At 42.8% G+C, this 19,872-nt stretch overlaps 1 protein-coding gene across 1 annotated transcript in view; it reads right to left on the reverse strand.

The window, feature by feature from the left end:
* TFEC (transcription factor EC) overlaps positions 1–19,463 on the reverse strand; it is a 327,154-nt gene extending 307,691 nt beyond the window's left edge. Inside the window, exon 1 of the mRNA XM_086938225.1 lies at positions 19,293–19,463. Within this exon, the coding sequence (XP_086794351.1) occupies positions 19,293–19,349 (57 nt within the window). The 5' untranslated portion in view covers positions 19,350–19,463. The remainder of the gene's footprint in view (positions 1–19,292) is intronic.
* Positions 19,464–19,872: the final 409 nt, after the last annotated feature.

Consider the following 19,872-nt stretch of genomic DNA (forward strand, 5'->3'; position numbering starts at 1 on the left):
AGTGCCATTAATGATGTCCCTCAAAATACTGTACATGATTGTCATTTGATGTTATGTGCAGATTAAAAGGTGTTCACTAACGCACATTTGTATAGTAGTCTAATAACTACATGACGCCACTATTGTGTTTACTCGTTAAAATGTTTCAGATGTGATATGTATTAATGTACTTTGTAAGTTAACCTAAATCTTTAGCAATCACAACTCATAGCTTCAGTAATGCTATTGTATGGATGAGGACATGAAAAGTTCTGAAAACGGCAGGGAAATGTGTTTAGGAGTGAATTCGAGGGCAATGAGGAAAGGAAATATTTGCAATGTTAAAGCATAAAATGCATTGCCACGAATGTTTTTTTTAAATCAGTCACCCGTGTAAGAAATCAGGAATTGAAAAATTGATTGTAATTGCATTCTGTAAATAAAAATAGATGGAATTCCTGTACTCCTGAATTTGGAGTTACAACCGATTAATGTATTCTTTTTCTGGACAGTGAATCTAATATGGCAATAACAGCCTGAAAGAAACATGCATACACACTGAATTTGGTTAAGAAAATGTATTTTCACAAATAAACTTAGGAAGCACTTTTTAGAGACATCCTGATGGATCATATCGGGGATTGCTGCCCAACCAGTTCTGTTCTTACATAGAGTGGCTTGCTGTAAAGTACATGTTGCCTTTACCCATTTATAGCAACGAGTTTGTGCAGCATGCATTGAAATGTCTGCATAGGTGCAGAGTGGCATGCCAGCAAGATGACTCAGTGATATGAGCAATTCATCATGACATCCGTTTCACCTGCAGGTCACGGGTGTGAATTACCCTGACCGATTTGGCATTTCATCCTCATGAGGTGGATACATTTGGTAGCATTAAATATAAACAAGTAATATTTAGAAAGTCGAGACATGGGAAAAGTGTAGAAGAAAGGGTTGTTAAAATGTAGAGTACTAGATAGAAGTGGATACTATAAACGCATTCCGATCAGACACTATTAGACTGCAGGGTGCTGAGTCTGTATAGGTTCATCTATAAGTGAGCAATACTGTGTAATAATGATTGCTCAAAGGGTTGCTTAAGCATCCTGGAATCGAGCACAGTTTCAGTTCTTGAAACATAACTTAGCCGCAATCTATTTCTTAAGTGCAATACATTCCGTTCAGTTAAGTAAAAAAAGTTTCAGTTCAATAAATTGTTACCAATTCTTCCTTTATGGTTATTGTGGCTGCATTTGAGACATCAACTGAAAATGAAATTACGATTTTGGGCGAGGTTACCAGTTGCTCTGTCAACGAGTTGTTGCTCTGTCTTCAGACTTTTATATCTCTGACTACCCAAACGAGGTAGAATTGTGTGTCCTGCAGTGCATCCAGCAGCCACTGGCAGTCTACTGGCTGGCAGCATGACTGCATCGGGCTTTACACTGCAGCAGACAGCAGCCAGCCTGCCACAAGGTCATCACAAGTTAGCTCGGTACAAGGGCACAACAAATGTCAATCATTGTTGGCTGCTGTTTACGGAGCACATTCAAGGTACGAACTGATAAAAAAACGGGTCTAAACATAGGAGTTTGTACTCAAAGGGTATCCGATTCCTTACTAAATAAAACAGCGCATACATATATGCACTATTGTGCACGATATGTGCTTGGGGCATAGGCAGCCTGGTTGTTCTTCCGCGCATGGACCGAGAGCAGCTCCACAATACACTTAGGGGCAGATTTACAAGGTCTAGCGCATCTCTGCAAATCTGCAGGGATGCACCAGACCACTTGCGACACGCAAAACCACCCGTGCACCACCACTGATGCGGCGCACGGATGGGCAGAAATGTGGCGCATTGCTGGAGTCCCCTCGCAAGCGCGACGCGGCTCCAGCAAGGCTCAGGGGCACCCTATGCCTAACATGCTGTATCACTCCTTACGCCTGCTTCAAGCAGGCGCAAGGTCTTGACACAGCATGGCCGTAAAAGTGACTTTCACGGTGTCACTTTTACTAGGCGTTCCTGCGACGGAACGCCCACCATGTGCCGGAACGCCCACATGAAACCTGACACAGGTTTCATGTGGTGCAGGGCTTTACAACATGACGCATCACCCTAGATGTGTCACGTTGTAAATAAGGTGCAACGTGGCGCATAGTTTACGCCGCCGCTGCATCACAGAAGTGACGCAACGGCGGCGTAAATGTGTCGCAAGGCACTTGTAAATCTGCCCCTTAATGAATATGGCTCTGTGATGCTCTCTTGTCCAGCGCAACTGACCACATTAATTTTGGTTGCTGCACTGCTTTGCACTGTTTTGTTTAGTGCATCTAACCTTTTCCTCGGTTTATTAGCTGTTTGCTCTATCAGTGTCATGGTATATTAGTAGTTGACAAAATAGCAATAATAGTCTAGTGTTATGCGAGAGACGTATGACAGGAAAGATCCGGAAACTTGTCTGCTTAATTCATAAATGTTGTACCAATATCATTGAACTGTTTACCATATGTCATAATTGGGTTAACGGTAAGATCTGATCAGGGCCGAGAATAAAAAAAATCATCTTTTTTTTCTAGAAAATTTGTAGAAATCGATATTGCGCTGACAGTGGTTTACCGAGGATGTTTTATAGTCAACACGTGTCCAAATATTCATGTTCATTTGGGCAGAGGTCAAAGCACAGACTACATGTTCAAAACAGAGAACAAGGTCATAACCAAATTATGCAACCTGTCACAGGAGCCCCACTCTCTGAAACACGAATTTGCCCCAAGGACATGTTTCACTTTTGAGTGGTACAAGAATATCAAAGACAAAATATTATCTGACGTGAATATCATGTTCTAAATATGTCTTATAAAAATACTGCCCCATCAAAGCTACTAATAGATAATCATGGAGCAGACCTTGCGGGCAACTGCCATTGTTCAGGCCACAGGCTGTGTGCAGTGGGAATTGGCCACTTGGCTTGGGTGCAAAGCGGACCCACCACTGCACATGGATGAAGGCAGTACACAGCAGCCTATCTGGGCACCTGTGAGGTGTAGGGCACCCATGAGAGGTTGGGAGGAGGGCCGCTGCTGCACATGATCGAAGCCCAAGTACAGAGACAGTTGGATGCCAATGTGGAGATGGGAGCAGGCCCTGGGTAGCGAGGGAGGCTTAGCACCTATGGGAGTTTGGCACAGGGCAACCCTCCCTTGCACATAGCTTAATGCCACATATCTAATATGTGAAGAAATAAACAATGCATGATAAGTTGCCATGAGAAAACGGGTTATTTGTAGAAAGGGGGTGACCCATATTCAAGCAACAGTCACAATCCCCCGTCAGGGTGAATCACAAAAGTCATAAATTAACTTGCGTTAAACCCTCTGATAGCTTGACACAAAAGCAGTCAGGCTTAACTTAGAGGGAATGTGTAAAGCATTTATGCAGCACTCAAACAGTAATTATGTAAAAACACAACACAAGAAACAATCCACACTAATGTAAGAAAAATAAAGTCAATTTGAAAAAATATTTGACATCAAAAATACAAAAATGAAATCCGGTCTTTAGAACCGGAGTTATACATTTTGAAAGTCTAAGATAAAAGCTAGTCTCTAGAAGATCAAAGTGTCAACAGTGGACATCTAGTTGCATGAGACAAGGTTAGGTCAAAAATAAGACCATCCATGATGGAGTGCAGGTCCAATAAAAATAGTGTATTGGGTCCAGTCAACAATTACCTTCAGACTTGGAATTTGTCAGAAAATTGTTCTGAGAAAGTACATTTTAAAGGGGCAAGACTACAGTTGGTGTCTGAAGAGGGAGTATTGTCATCGAGAGCAGCTGGGCAAAGTTGTGGTGAACATTTGTATATTCAGAAATAAAGGCATATTTACAATAAAATGTAGGAGTGCAGAGCTGTGCCAAAATTTGCTACCACTGCACTGGAGCAGGCACTCTGACACCATGTTGCAAGGGTGCCTGCACTGTAGGGGAGACTGTTTACGTGCAGGAAGGGACCGTATTCCTGCACATGAACAATCAATAATGGCAATTTGCACTGTACATGTGTGCTGCAGAATGCAGCACGCATAGAAAGTTCAAGATAAACGCGATTCCAAAAACCAGTGATTCATGGTGTTAGTTTTTGGTGCTGCCTCAGCTTTGTAAATTTGGGACAGTGTCAAAAAGCAATGGATTTTTAGGTGGAACACCCACAGCAACACCCATTGCACAACTCTTTGCCTCAGAGGAAGGGGTTTATTTACAAGGTGGCGTTAAGCCACACAAAGTGGCTAAGGACCACCTTCTAAATATGAAAAATGGTGCTATGCCAGCGGAGCGACAAAAAAAGCGACGCTCCAGTGGTGGTGAGGGCTTCTAAATATACCCCTTATCTCTTTTCTTGGAAGTCAAACATTTCCAACCGGATGAACCTGGAGTCTGTAGCCGATGAGAGTTCTAGAACGTAGCGGGAGCTGCTGTGAAAGTCAGGCTGACCAGAGATGCACCTTGTGGGGATAGACAAGCAGGTTGGTCGTGGACTTCCCATGAGTCTCAGAGCTTTTTTTTGCCAAAAATGTTCTACGTACCAAGTTTTAGATTTTTCCTATCTTAGCACCACTACAAAAGGTTCAGGACTAGACGGGAACCACTTGGGGGAGTTGGGACGCACTTGGGCTGGGCCCAGGTGCGGGTTTAAGATGGTTAGACTTTTTCTATCCCTGAGGTTCTGATCAGGAGGCCAGCAAACTAGTCCTTTGTATTACTCTGGTAGTCCTGGATTCAAGTGTAGAAGCACGATTCAAGCTGCAGGGTATGCACCGGAGCATTCAAGACAGTCTCCAGACAGTAGGGCAGTCCTTCGAGTTGCAACAAAGTAATCATGTAGCGTACACAGTAAGCCACAGCAGCAGGCAGTCCTCGGAGAGTCCTCCTGAAGGGGCCAAAAGTGGAACGAAGAGTGGTGCTTAGGGTCAGCTTTTCATACTAGGAGCCATCTTTAAAGTAGAATTTTCTAGAGACTTCCCTTTGAAGTGCTTGCATTTTACTGTCTACCATGCCCTGGCTCCAAGTTGCCCATATGTACAATGCAGAGTTGACAAGTCCTTTGTGTCAAGAAAGAGAACAGGCTATTTGTTTACAGATGGGACTGTGCACAGCTCCACCCCGCAACCTGCCAGTTGATGGTCCATCTAGGCATGCCTAATCTCTCTAATGTGTGCCTTTCTGAGAGGAATAAACAAAGTCCAACTTCCAACTACACTAGTTGCGGCCCGTGGAGGAAGTTCCGTGGGGCGGAAAGGCGGGGTGGGGGAGGGGCAGAGTGGGGGGTAGTAAACACCGGAATGTGGATGATTGGAGGAAAGTAAACAATTAAATAAATAAAACAAATTTGTAGCGTGCGCTGCATCACATTTTACGATGTAGGGCGAACAACGAAATTTGTTTAATTTATTTAATTGTTTACTTACCTCCAATCATCCATATTCTGTTGTTTTCTACCCCCAACCCTGCCCCTCCCCTGCCCTGACTTTCCACCCCACGGAACTCCCTCCATGGGCCGTAACTGAACTACACCCAGTCATGTGATTGAGAATATGCTACAGGCACTAAATAGTTTAGTGAACTTAAATCAGAAGGGGAGGGGGGAATCAATTAAGGTTTCTAGTAAATACCAAAAGATCAAAGGGAAGTGAGCTGCACCATTCTGGAATCCAGAGTCTTTTTCAAAACATTTTGGAGAACCTCAACCACAACTTTCCTACATCGGTGAATATGATATCACTGATGACTAACATCTAAAAAGCTCTTGAAGAAGGTGGTCTCAATTTGATTTTATTTTGTTTTTTTTATTCAAAATGAGATGTATGAATTTACTTGGGAGACTTATTGCTCTAAATACGGTTGTCTATTATTATTTATACCGTTTTGTACAAAAGGGGATAGGCCGCCTGATTCATCAATGGGCCGTTTTGCGAGCCCCTAATAGCGAATCATAGCGATTCGCTATTAAGGACTCGCAAAACGGTAATCATGTAGGAATCGCATAATGAAATGCGATTCCTACTGATTCTGCAGTTTTCCAATTTCCGTGAAGGCGGATTTCACCTTGAGACAGCGGGATTACAGGAGTTTGCAAGCATGTCTTAGAAAACGTAATTATGGCCCTGCTGCCACAAAATAATCTGGGCCTCATTATGATGTCAGTTGGAGTTACCTCTGACTGACATTGCCGCGGAATCAGGACTAACCGACCTGGTGTTGGTGGCCCTGACCACAATATTACGATGCAATCGCACATGGTGCAGTTGTAGACTCCCATATTTCTATGGGAGCTTGTGCCGCGGTCGGAAAGCACAAGCTCTCATAGAGCAATAGGAGTTTGTGTAAATCCCTGCACCCTGTGACAAGCACCTCACAGGGTGCAGGGATAGACCCGCCACCATAGTCCGCGGTGCCAAGGAGTCCCCTAAAGTCACTGTCGGACAACCTTTCCATGTCGGAAAGGCCAGCATGGAAAGGCTATCTGAAGCCAACATTGTAATCTCAAAAGCGGAAATGCCGTCCTTGAGGGCGTTGCGGTTCCGACTGGCCGTTTGGCTCTTTGAGCTCATCGTAAGCCAGTCAGTCAGACCCGCTGGTTTACACTCCAAACGCTTTCATTGTAATAAGGTGGTCAGACTGTAAACCTTGGATGTCGGTTGGAAAGTCGACGACCTGTGGTAGGAGGCTTTCTGACTGATATCATAATAGGGCCCTCTATGTTTTTATTTACCTTGCACATCGCCATCTGTTGCGAGCCCTGCGTCTCTCACATCTGGTGATACACAGCATCAAACAGGGAGGCCTGTTTGATGCTGTGTATCACTAGATATTCTTTGGGCACTTTCATGTATCCATGTGCAAGTTGATGTGCTACCTGCTACATCTCATACCTCAATGCAATTCTGCTTTTGGCATTAATAGAAACCTGTGTACTCATTGATTATGCATTGATGTTCTGCGTGCTGCAACACACTCTCTGATGCCATTTTATACTCATCGTGTTGAATTCTTCCCGGGAATGTTTCAGTTACTGTTCTAGTTCTTTGGCTGCATGGTACATGTAATATCTCTGCAAGAGGTACATTGTTATAAATGGGGTTTCTGGTTGGCTAGGGTATGCACCTAAGCCAGGAAGGAGCCACTACTCCAGTCAAGGCAAGTAAGTTACACACCAAAGATAATCTGGGCTCACCCCCTTGGTAACTTGGCCAGAGCAGTCAGGCTTATCCCAGAGGCAATGTGTAAAGTGTTTGTACACACTCAAACAAAGTAACAAAATGAAACCACTAGAAATGGACTCCACATATGTTTACAAAATAGGAAATATTTTTCTGAATCAAACAAGACCAAAAAGACAAACATCCAACATACACAAATCAAGATATCACTTTTTAAAGATTAAATCAAGTATGGCTCTTAGAAATAAAAATGAATAGTGGCAAACAGGGCTATTTGGTCATGGTCAATGACTCTACAAAGTCAGTCCGACCTCGATGTAGAAAGGGTCAGTTGTGGAGCCGGGCACACCCCCAGTCCAGTATCTTGGAGACATTGTGAAAAATAAAGGTGATGCAAAACACAGAGGAAGTGAGATATCAAGGAGGTTGGTGTGACATCAGTTCCTTACTGCCAGGCAAGGGAGGTGACGTGTTGGTTCATTACTCCTGCAGGGGAGATTATGCTCCGGTTGCCACAGCGGAACCTTGGATCTGATGCAGTGTCGATGAGGTGTCGAGAGTCAAGACATGAGGATACTTTTTATGTGATGTCAATGTCGCACCTTGCAACAGGCATTAGAGTTGGAGCAGTGTGCTAGGACTTTGATTGTGCGGTGCTTGAGACTCGTGTAGTGGTGAGCCTTGGAGGAGCTGCATTGTCGTCGGAGCCTGTGGTGCAAGCCACGGTCAGTGCTTTGAGTGGGACCATAGTTTTGTGCAGGCAGCAACATGGCATCAGAGTTTCAGACAGACGCTGGTTCTGAGTCGATCCATGTCGATACCTTTGTTTCTTTTTAGTAACACTCCAAACTCACTCCAAGGGCCCAGGAACTGGAATTGACACCACTTGGCAAGGAGGGCATCTCAGCAGACAGGCCCTGGTTGCAGGCGAAGTCTTGATGTCACTGAGACTGGTTAACTGGAGGCAAGCTCAACTCAAGCCCGTGAAGAACCTTGGAAGCAGGATGTAGAAAGGAAAGTCCAGTCCTTTCACTCGCTGGCCAGAAGAAGCTAGCAGCAGGCCAACACAGCAAAGAAAACAGCACAGTGGCAGTCCTTCCTGACAGCTATCCAGCTCTTCTTCCTGGCAGAATGTATATATGATCACAGGCCCAGTACTTTTACCCCCTTCAGCCTTTGAAGCAGGTGAATTTCAATAGAAAGTCCCTGCCCAGGCTGCCGACACATTACAAGGGGTGGAGACTGTGTGAGGACAGGCATAGCCCTCTTCAGGTGTGATTGCAAACTCCACCCACCACTCTAGCTCACGAAGGCCCATCAGCCTGGTGATGAGCCATCAGTATATTCAGGGCGCACCTCAGCTCCCTATATGTGACTGTCTCAGTCTAGAGTCTAGACGACTGAAGGCTAAGTCCCTGATCAAAAGTTTACTTTTGGACTTAGTCTTGACAGGCTCTTAAGCCGGTCCGGGGGCTTCTCGGATCCCAAGTTCAATTCGATGGCGGTGGCCTGCTGCAGCGCCTTGCCTTTGTGAGCTTCTGGAAGTTTTTATCCTTGATGTTGACTATGAGTAGCTCCGGAGCTTGCAGTGGGACAAATCGTTGTGGTCAGGCCAATTTGCGAGTCGACGATGGCATCTTGTCTCTTGATTTCGAACAATTTTCCTTTCCCAAAGATCTTCCTTGTGAATGGGTCCTGTGGGAAATTTAAGGATCCACTAGCTCTGGCCGAGGGTTCAGAAACTGGTTTCTCCAGGAAGCAAATCTCCTCTTACCAAATGGTTGTATTGCTTAAGCCCTAGCTATGCCTACTCAGGGAGCAACTTGGCTCAGGCTGTTAAAGTCTGCTACATACAGGGCTGCTTTTCCTAACATCAGTATAGTAAAATAACGTGCTTGTAATGGTTACATTGTATCTAACCATGGCAAGTTGTTGGATTTAATGTGACCATTATTTTAATATGTTGAATGATATTGTTAGCTAACTCCAAAGAAAAGATAGATTTTATAAAGTTTAATAAAACCTTCCCCATGTTAGTCAATGAAGCTATCTGCACTGCAATAGGGGAACAGCTAATTTGGCTTGTTTACCTTACCAGGGTATATAGCACATATTTTATATTGTACCTGATTTTTAAAACTAGGCACCCCACACTTGGGGCATATAGGGCAGACCTTAAGGGTGACTTTTAAGTAATAGAAAGGTAGTTTTGGACTCTGGAAGTACTTCTATTTACAAATTTGAATATAGAATTATTTGTATTTTAAAACCATCCTGCAAGGCGGGTTTGGATTTAAAATGACATTAGACATCACAGCAGTACACCCCTATGTGCATTAAGTCTACGAAGGTCACTAAAACCTACATGCACCACCATATAATAGGGAGTCACAGGTAGGTTGTCTTTGCCAATTAGACATATACGAATTACTATATGCCTTTAGAGAACAGAGCACTGCCCTTGAGCCTGGTTAGCAGAACCAAGGGCACTTTCAGAGTCAGTAACCACCAGCATCAGTCAGAAATGTGGGTGAACAGGGCCGAAATTATGAGTTTCCTACAATAACATGATGCATGAAGAATTTTCATTCTTGTGGGGTTATGATTCAAAGAATGTCATGAAAGCATCACATTCAAGTGTAAAATATGACTCAAAGTAAAAGAAAGAGTAATTGCAGGCATAAAGGAATTGAACCTTCTAAACAATAAAATAAATAAAAAACATGTACAGGAAACTACGTTGATATTAGATACAAAGCAAACATGAACAAAGACAAAAATGCTGATTTAATAGACTGTAAGGGATATGCATCCTCATTGGTTCAGAGAATAGAGGTGAGAAATGTTATGTTTAAAAACATCTACAGAAATCTTTGTTCCCACTTGTATGATTAGAAAGGCAAATCTCAACCGCCCAGTAAGCAGCTGCAGCCTGGTTGCCACCAAAACGTCGATGCTCTCTATGAGTTTGTTACACCTACAAAACGTGAAATCCCGGTTCTGTTAAATCCCTGCATGGGTTTGAAGATATGAAGGGGCAAGGTTTTTAGGAGATAGCCTAGGTCTCGTGGGGGGCTATTGAGTGTTTTCTTCCCTTCTGAAAGCTACATAAATCACCCAAAGGATGAAACTGAATGTGTTTTTTAGAGAAGATTGATAGTAAAGCGCAGATCATTAATTTAGAACAGTAGTGACACATCATTGGAGCAAATTGAAATATCCTTCTTTAGGAAGCTACATCTCTGCTAGCAATCACATGACTATCCTGTTTGATGGTAGAAAGATTTCTTGTAAAAGATGATCTACCCATGCTGGGCGGTGGGTTATATATAGGGAGTGGTAGGTAGACACTTAATACCAGCAGCAATGCCAGCAACACGGTACTGGGTCCTAAATAGGGTCTCTATTAAATAGTCCTGTGCTCAACCCTTGGTAGCTTACACCAAGCAATACGGCTTAATTTAGGAAACAGTCATGTAAAGCATTTAAAAACACCAATACAGTCAATAAGTAAGACACAAATCCCAATACAAATTTAACACTAAGTTATGAAAAGAGGAAATATTTTTATCTTTACAATGACACCAAAACCATTAAGCATTGAAAGTAGGGAACTTGGAGATATGAACTGTTAAGGAACAAACACTTTCTAGTGCTTACAATAGCGTCACTTCTGGACATCTGGTCGAGATTGCTAGGGACAAAGTCGAAATTTGAGGCTGACCGTGATAGAGCGCTGTTTGGATACCCCATGTGGTAGGCCTTGGACAAAATTTTACCTTTGGACCTAGAAACTTTTCTGGAGCTTTTGTGCCGAGGACTCTCGCTGCTCTCCTCCACTCTGGATTTGGTGAGGGCTCGTACGCTTGACTTTGAGGGAGTTTCCTGTCAAAGTCTGGAAGTCAGGCCTCCGGAGCTCTTAAGTCAAACGAACATGGAATCCGGGTTTTGTCACGTTTGAAGGTGGCCTGCTTGGACCTCACGGTTGAGTCAGTCCCCTTTTGGAGCTTTTTCTAAAAAAAGTTTCCCTAATTTCGGGAGGTCCTTCCAGAAGGTCTTCTAGTGGGTGCCAAGCATCCAAAACTCATATCCAAGGGTCTGGATTCTCCTACTTGTCTTTGGCAGCCCTGAACTTCACTTTCCACAATCCACTTGGTCAACCCCTTAAAACTCCATCGGACGTACTCCAAGACTCTGGCTGGACAAAGGTCAGTTAAGCTCTTTTAACCTGAAGCTACAGGAATTTCACTCCTTACTCCTTCTTGAATCAAGGCAAAGTCTTCATAGCTGTAGTCCAGGATAGTACAGCAGGTACAGTCCTCAACAGGCAGGCCCTTGGGTGCAGATCAGTATTCCAGTAGGACAATCCTCCATCTTCTTGTAGTTTCTGGCAGCAGAACTGAGAGGCTTTCCAATAAGCCTGGGCGGAGTTGGCTGACAAAACTCCGCCAAGCTATGTGGAGATACGGTAGCGAAGGAGTGGGTTACCTTGCGCTGATCGCACTGATTTTCAGTGCCAAGTGTTTGTCCCGCACTGTAAAATCAGTGCAAATGGCATCTTGCACAGTGCGAGAGGGCACTGATTCTTTCTGCCACTCAAGGAGAAGATCTACTCGAGTGTCAACTTCCTCAACGCGAACGGAATGTTTCTCAATGAGAACGGTAGCGACCATCTGCGACCAACACATTGAGAAATGTCACAGGTAAGGAAGTGGTCTAGCGTTGGATTTTCATCACTCGCATTCACCAACTTACCATTGGTGAGCGGGAGCGAGGAAGAACTCCGCTCCACAGAGTTGAATTTTTGGGAACCTCACAATCTCTGTGGAATGTGGTTTGCAAAAAACCCAGCAAACTCCTTGAACTGAGTAGAGTTCACCACCCAGGCTTAATCTGTACCTCTCAACTATTAAAACAATGTTATCTGATGACAAGCAGGGTTGCCCCCCGTTTCAATGAGGTGTAGGGCATTACCTAAAGGATGACAACTTCCTCCAAAGTGTGGCATAGTCTTGTACCAGAACAAACTATTCTCTCAAAATCCAGCATGGCTGAAATTTCAGCAGAGCAGCAAGAGCTAACTAAATCAAATTCAGAGTATGATTTATTCCCATAAACTCTCTTCATTCACATCTGTGAATTTCTTCCTTAAGCCTCCCATCTAGCAGGTAGAGGGGGTGGACCTGGCTGACAGGCTTGCTTGGCCTGTTCTTCCTTTAAAGCTGATGCTTAATGTCCCAACCCCCTGCTCTTAAATTCATGTGCCCCACGGAGCTCTCTCCAATAGATAGCTTCGGCCTGGCCAGGCCATGAATCACGTAATCAAGGCAGCCTGGCTAATCCCCTCAGGGCTGACCAATCAGGGAATAGTGCTAGAGGCTGTATTTTGGCTTACAGAAATGAAAGTCTTATAACTTCTTTTTAGGTCTCGGCCTAGCGTACACTGAGCAGCAGAGTTGGCGCAGCCAGAGTCCTTTTCTCGGGGTTTTGAAAATGGACGTACACAATGACATCGCTCGTGCGTGTTAATTTTCTACGGTCCATTTTCATTGGCCTTTGCGTGCGTGTAGTTTTTTAACAGAACAAGCAATAGGCCATGGGCGGTCGCGTAGCTCCCCCCATGGCCTATTGGTGTCTGTTACGCGCACCGAAGGCCATATGTCTTCAATTATCGCGGGCAGGCGCTGCCGCGATAATTTGAAGACATATGCTTTGCAGTGGCGTGCGGGCGCGCACCACTCGCTGGCGTTTTTTTTTTTTACAATAGGATTGCGATCGCTTGAAGTGGCACTTTTTTTTTTACAATAGGATCGCTTTTGCGATCGCTTGTTCTAATTGTGCCTGGGCCTCTCAGACCCCTTCATAGAAATTGTGAGAGAGGTTATGCCTTGCAAAAATGTATTTGCATCTCCTGTTCTTTGCCTCTGACTCATTGCTAAATTCCTCAAACTTTACTATAAATAAACAGCTTGCCTGGGCCGCATACTGCTTTCGCGCTGATTTGTGATAACTGCTCAAATCAGTGAGAATAAGCAGCGCTTTGCACTTTTCAACAACGCTGCAACTCCCCTAGCTGAAATCATCATGAGCCACCCAGCGCCTCGAAGCCGCATTGACCAACATGCTGTCTATCTAGTGTGCCAACTGTGAAACATATCGTAGCAGGTGAGGCGAGATCTGGAAAGAAGGAAACTGATAATGAAGGCTTGCAAGGGCTCTGAGGGCACAATGTTGGTGGTGGCAGAGAAGGCTGGATCTGCGGCGTGCCATCCACGTCCCCACAGTGCCAGCCTTACTACTGCAGTTGTCATTTATGATACCAACCTTGCCAATTACCAACCAGCCTGCAACTCACCAGTATACATAGGGAGCACTTGTGTCTAAGAGGTGAGACTTTTTCTCGGGATCACTCGCATTGCCTGCCAACCACCATTGTAGCCCTGCCCTTCATTGTCGTATTAATACCCACTATACCTGCCCAGCCCCTACTGCGGCTACCCTGCACCATCATCAAACAATAGTTCCCATTATATCATCTCTGCTGCCAACCACAACGAAAAAATAAAAACAAAACAACAGTTCCTTTGCAATCATTCAATACAATACTTCCATCTTGCAAGGGAAATTCATGAATATATTCCCAAAACGAAACCTATTCAAAAGAACATATTGAAACTCACAATCATGTGTTCGAATGCCATTACTGAAGAAAATGATATCTAAGTCATGGAAAGATGCTCCAAAATGTGAAACAGTGCATTGAACATGAGTTGCGAAAAGAGTGATTGGAAGTGAAATAGAACAACCCTCATTGAAACATTTATTGTCTGGGGTATTTGATTTTAGTCAGGGCAAATTTTTCAGGGTTAAACATCGTGCACTCTACAATAAGTATTTTAATCCACACCAAAAACTGAGATTCATCTATGTTTCAACCCCACTAAAATGTTATATATGTCTTCGTTGGAACATTGTGGATGAGCCGTAAAAAGTGCAGGAAAAAAAAATGAGGTCACTAATATGTAGGTATGTTTCATGTGACTTGTTTTCATATTGTGTATGTTTGCGTCTGCGGAAAGCGGTGTGACAGTGACGTGGTATGAGGCGCGCACCATATCGTAGCCAACTTCAATAATATATGGTGGTAAATAAAGCGGGCTCGGTGACTTCCGAGTCAAATAATAATTTTGTAACATTCTGTAATCGAACAGTCTTGTACCTTATGGTCACACAGTCAAATGCATCTTCAGGAGTTTGCAGACTATGGTTCTGTGAGTGGATTGATTTCTTATATGTGCGCTGTCCTCACTTCCCATGCTTGTTGGTTTTGCCAAGTTAAGCACCCTTGTATTTCATGTATGCTGTTTTAAGGAGCATCTTGTTTTTCAAGATAGCTATTTAAGTAAATAAAAGTACACACAACCACACACACAACCACACCGTCAGTGCACACTTTCACCAGGCGCAGACACCATCAGTTGTCAGTGCACGCTTTAACCGGGCACAAACACCACCAGCCGTCGGTGCACGCTTTTACCAGGCCCAAACACCACCAGCCGTCAGTGCACGCTTCCACCAGGCACACACCACCAGACGTCAGGGCATGCTTTCACCAGACACACACCACCAGCCGGCAGTGCACGCTTTCACCAGACACACACACCACCAGCCGGCAGTTTACACTTCCACCAGGCACACACACCACCAGCCATCAGTGCACAATTTCTACAGGCACACACATCACCAGCCATCAGTGCACACATCAATTCTTAATGCATCCATAATTAACTATTGTAGCAATCGCAGTATGGCGCACTTTACTTTTAAACACATTCATCTAAAGCGCAGCATGCCACCATTGCTACAAAAATAAATACACATTTTTTTGGCCTACAATTTATAGACTTTTGTTGCAGTTGGTGTTGCAATATTTAGCAATGCCAATAGCTCAAACTTAATTAACCCGAGACCTATTGCATTGTAAATGCTTGTTTATACAAGTTATGATAAATGCAAAAATACCAAGTTACTGGATTTATCAATACCATTCTATTCAGTCTTTGAATGCTACTTCTTTTACAGTCTCCCAGCAATAGATATACATCTGTAACATATTGCCATGTTCACCTATGAGGCCAACTACTTTCAAGGGGGAAAAATGAAATGTTCAATTTCTTCCTCACCAAGGTTTATAAAAACTCTTTTATAAATCCCCTGTTCGTAATTACACCCCCACCCCTGGAAAACTTAGGGGAGACCTGGGTGGTTCCTAATATGCAAAAACTATGTTGCTTTTTATTTCAGAGCCCACAGCACCAATTTTGAATGTGTAATGAATTTCCTGCAATGGAGAAAAATAAAATGGGCAGCTTTCACTTCCCAGGGTTTATAAAACTTCTTTGATAGGGACCCTGTTATAGGTACATGACCACTCCACTGCTGTAACACCTAAGGGAGACCTATGGATAATCCACAATGTACAAATACGGTAGATTGCCACTTTAAAGGTGCCCATAACACAAAAGTCGAGTTTGCAATTAATTGTACTTTTAAAAGCAATGCTGCAACACAGGGATGCTTTTAAAATGACCTAAAAATCTGCAGTGTACACATGCAAGTGCAACAAAGGTGTTGGCCTCTTAACTGCCATGCCCTATTACATAACTTAGATAAGTAATGTTCATGCCCTGGGCCTATTCTCTACTAAGGACTTATAGGGTAGGTCATGCCAATTATAAGTGTACCTCAATGTATGTGTTTCTGTTTAACATAGCACTGGCCCTGGGCCTGACTAGCAGAGCCCAGGACACAGTCAGAGTCAGTTATTACCAGTTCCATTCAGCACCAAAGAACTTGGTGAACTGGCCAAAATGTTTGACTTTCTAACAACCCTGCATTACTGGGCTAGGCCAGTTGCTCCATTGGAGATGGGCTTGACACCTATAAAGGTACCATCATAGAAATATTTGACACAAAGATCCTACTTAAGAGTGGCCCACTCTGATAAAAAAAAACCTGTTATCAGCCCCCCCCCCCCCACCAGAAACTGTTACTAGGTGGTACCAGACATTTTTGATAATCATACTTAATGTACCTATTTCCATATATTTTTCTGTATTCTTTTACCAGAGAATGTGCATTCTTAAAGCAGACAAAATATCCAGGTGGAATAACACTGAGCAAAGGGCTCCAGTTGAGCTCATTTTTCTGATGGACCCCGTACCTTTTTTCCAGACACATTGGAATTAATGATCTGCCAATAATGACTTCAGGCTACCACCTAGATACTGATACTTTGAACCAAATAAATGTGCAGCAAATGTGTTATTTCAGTCTGCGCCTTTTTCCGACTGACTATTAATTGAGTCTGCTGGGACTCAGCACTGAAGTCTCGACAATTAGTTCTGGCCACTATAGAGTTCAGCAGATGGGATACGCTGTCACAAACATGGTGGATGCCCTGTCTGCCATATTACTAATGCAGTTTTGCCTATCTAACTTGTGAATGGGTGAACAGGATATCTGCTTTTTTTTTGTTTGGGTGATTATTCAGTCCCTAAATCTCCATATAAGGGCCTATGTCTTGATTAACCTCTCTCGAACATACACAAACTATGTCGCATGTGAAAGACAGCCAAGTGCAATTATCATAAATCAAGTGAAAACGCCCTTCGGCTGCACCAATAGAACACAGATTCATGAAGATAGATGGGCGTGGACCCTGAACGTATTAAACATATTTATTTCCATTATTGCCTAAACACCCGTTGCTTCATTTATAATCAAACCACTCAGTAAGCTATGTTCACCCTCATTGCTGTCAACACCTGCGGGATTCCAAGAGGAAGTACGTCTTGAAGCAGATCAAAGGAACCCTCCAGGCATTCAAAATTGGAAGAAGGTGAAAAGTGGGCAAAGAAATACATAGGACTGTGAATTCAAGACGAGCACAACATTTTTGCAAGGCCGTCTTTCACTATCGAGCAGTAAACTTTTTCAGAATAATAGTCTAAGACAGCTTCTTATACCGCAACATTTTATGCTATTTCCGAGAAGTAAATGAATATAGATGAGTATTGAGATACTCTGAATCTGAAGATAGTTTTTCTAAGGTGTCAGATGTTGTTGAAAAACTGGTAAAAGGTGAAAATACATCTATGTTTAAAAGTCCATTGCTGTCCCATATCTTGAAAGCTCTGCACCACACTAAAACATCAAAACCCGTCCAACCAACCCATTGGCGAAACTTAGGGATAAAATAGATATATTCAACCCCCAGTCACCCAACTGAGAGATGGTACCAGGGATTCCACCAAGCTGGGTGCTGAACCTGCACCCTTGGCTCTTCCATCAGCTTCCCATGCTAAAACAGAACCTGTCAAATATATAGCATGGAGGAGAGGGAAGGTGTAAGGAGAAAAAAATGAAGGTGAAACCTGGTAGTTCAATGCTTGTAGTAGTCCCCTCTCATCATACTGCCCAGGCGCCTGCCAAGAACATCAAAAACAGCCATCCGTATCCTTCCCATGGGAACATGCATCTCAGAAACCAAAATAATCAAGAAAAAGTAGCCAATGGGCATGCAGGCAACATAAAACGTCTTGATCCAGCTCATTACTAAGTTACACTATTCTGTCATGTATTTCAAATATTTCTTTTTATCGGTAAGAAGTTTCACCATTACAGATGACTCAACTTCATTCTTTCCAACACATAGTTAACAAAGCTAACTTTGTTTCCAGGTTTCTATGAATTACAGAAATTCACTATGTTGATAACAGCACAACGGTCAAAATGGGGATATAAACATGCATTTTCATTTTAGTTTTGAGATAACTTGCTTTATATCATTTGCAAACCATAAGAAAGAGTTATAAGCCCCGTTGAATAAGTCATGCTTTGCTAAGATACTGAGATGTGGAATTTTTCAGTTTTACATTTAACGTGCAAAACGTGCAAAATTTCAACACATTTTCAAAAAGAGAGATGCATTATGCTGATCAGGAAATGATAAGCAATTTAAAAAATAATTGTGGTGACTTCAGTCGTAAAAATGAGGCTCAACCCCGCAAAACATGAAGAAAATGTTGCAATAGCTTGTTTAGTTGTAAGTTTATGAATTTGCAAAGCAGACACTCAACAGGCACATTGAGAGGGGTGAGAACAGTTTCTCTGTCATTCTCTGTGCCTATGAGACCTACAGTAAAATGTCAGGCCAGTTATACTGATATCTTAGATGATAACTGCGCCCTCGGTAAATACAGATTGCACAGAATTTGGATACTACCAACTGCATAATTTGCAGATTTGCTCTCCACTGTGGGAGCTACAAGTTTTTTTTGTGATAGTAGCCGACAAGATTTTCGTTAGGATTTAGCAGTCGAGGGAACATGCAGGTTACAATCCATGGTGTTTGCAATTTGCAGACGCAGTGTAATTCCATATCAGGCACAAACTGAAACTCTTGTTTGTGAGAAATAGGATTTGCACTCAGATTGGTTTTCACGCCGCAGTTTTTCTTTACTACATTCTAGTTTCCCTATGTAGTGTCCCTAAAAAAGTTTGCATGTTGGAAATGTCAATGCTAAATTGTTCGTTGAGGTGCACATCAGACTGTACGAAAATATTTCAGCTATGAAAACAAAATCAATTTTCCTTCCTATGCATGACATACACTAACAGTTAATTGCGCAACACACACGTGAATAACTATTAATTTGATTTGGATTGCACGTATTAACAATAAATTGTTCCGTATATAACTCGACATAGTAATGCCTAGCAAGTCACAAATTAAGCCCTTTCAAATAAAGTACGCAAAGTGTGATGAACATAAAGCCATCAATTTAAAGGAACAGTATAAACCATTACCAACACATGCCTATTTATATTTGTCGAAATGTGCATATTTGTGAAAAAAATACGACTGTGTGAACCAGCAACATTAAAGTCCGAATATTTCACAACACTATTATGCGATGTCTTGGAATAGACAATGAAGGAATTTGTCTTGATTCTACACGTTTAAATTTGGCAAATTTCCTACGCTGAATTTAGACCCCAAAAGAATGGTTTGCAGTCTAGGTACATACCTGCACTGATTGGATCTTAATCAGTGTTATCACCTCTACAAGATGGCGACCACTCATACTCCCTATGGCCCGGACAGAGTCTGCTCACTGGAAAGTATGGTGAAGAAGCACACAGCTGCACATGTGTTTGGTGAGCAACGCTTGGCATGTCTTTGCGCACAATACAATGTATTTTAAGGCAGCTGAGAGAAAGAAGAAGTGGTTCTTTAGTGTACTTCCTAAGTCTAGCTAAATTTCAGTTGAAGAAGAGATGAGGCAGCACTTTAAAGGAAACCGCTTCCTTTCTTTATCAGTTAAACGAGAGCAAACAAAACCGAGCAGCAGTCTATCATAACCTCAGAATGCTGAGCCATGGCAATGCTAATTGTTTTCCCTAAATCTTTGCTTAATCATTGGCACTTCCTGAAACGCAAAAACTGTTGACATGGACTGTCTGTTATTCTTCAGGAAGAGCATATTTCCTGTGCGTTAAAAGTAGGTTTGTATAATTAGCGTGCTTCTTTCATTCTATTTCGGAATCAATTTTACTTACATTTTAATTCCAAAACATGTATTTCATAATGGAATTTTGGAGCTTAAG

The sequence above is a fragment of the Lissotriton vulgaris genome, chromosome 1_1 (genome assembly GCF_964263255.1).
Source record: "Lissotriton vulgaris chromosome 1_1, aLisVul1.2, whole genome shotgun sequence".
NCBI classification, from domain to species: Eukaryota; Metazoa; Chordata; class Amphibia; order Caudata; family Salamandridae; genus Lissotriton; species Lissotriton vulgaris.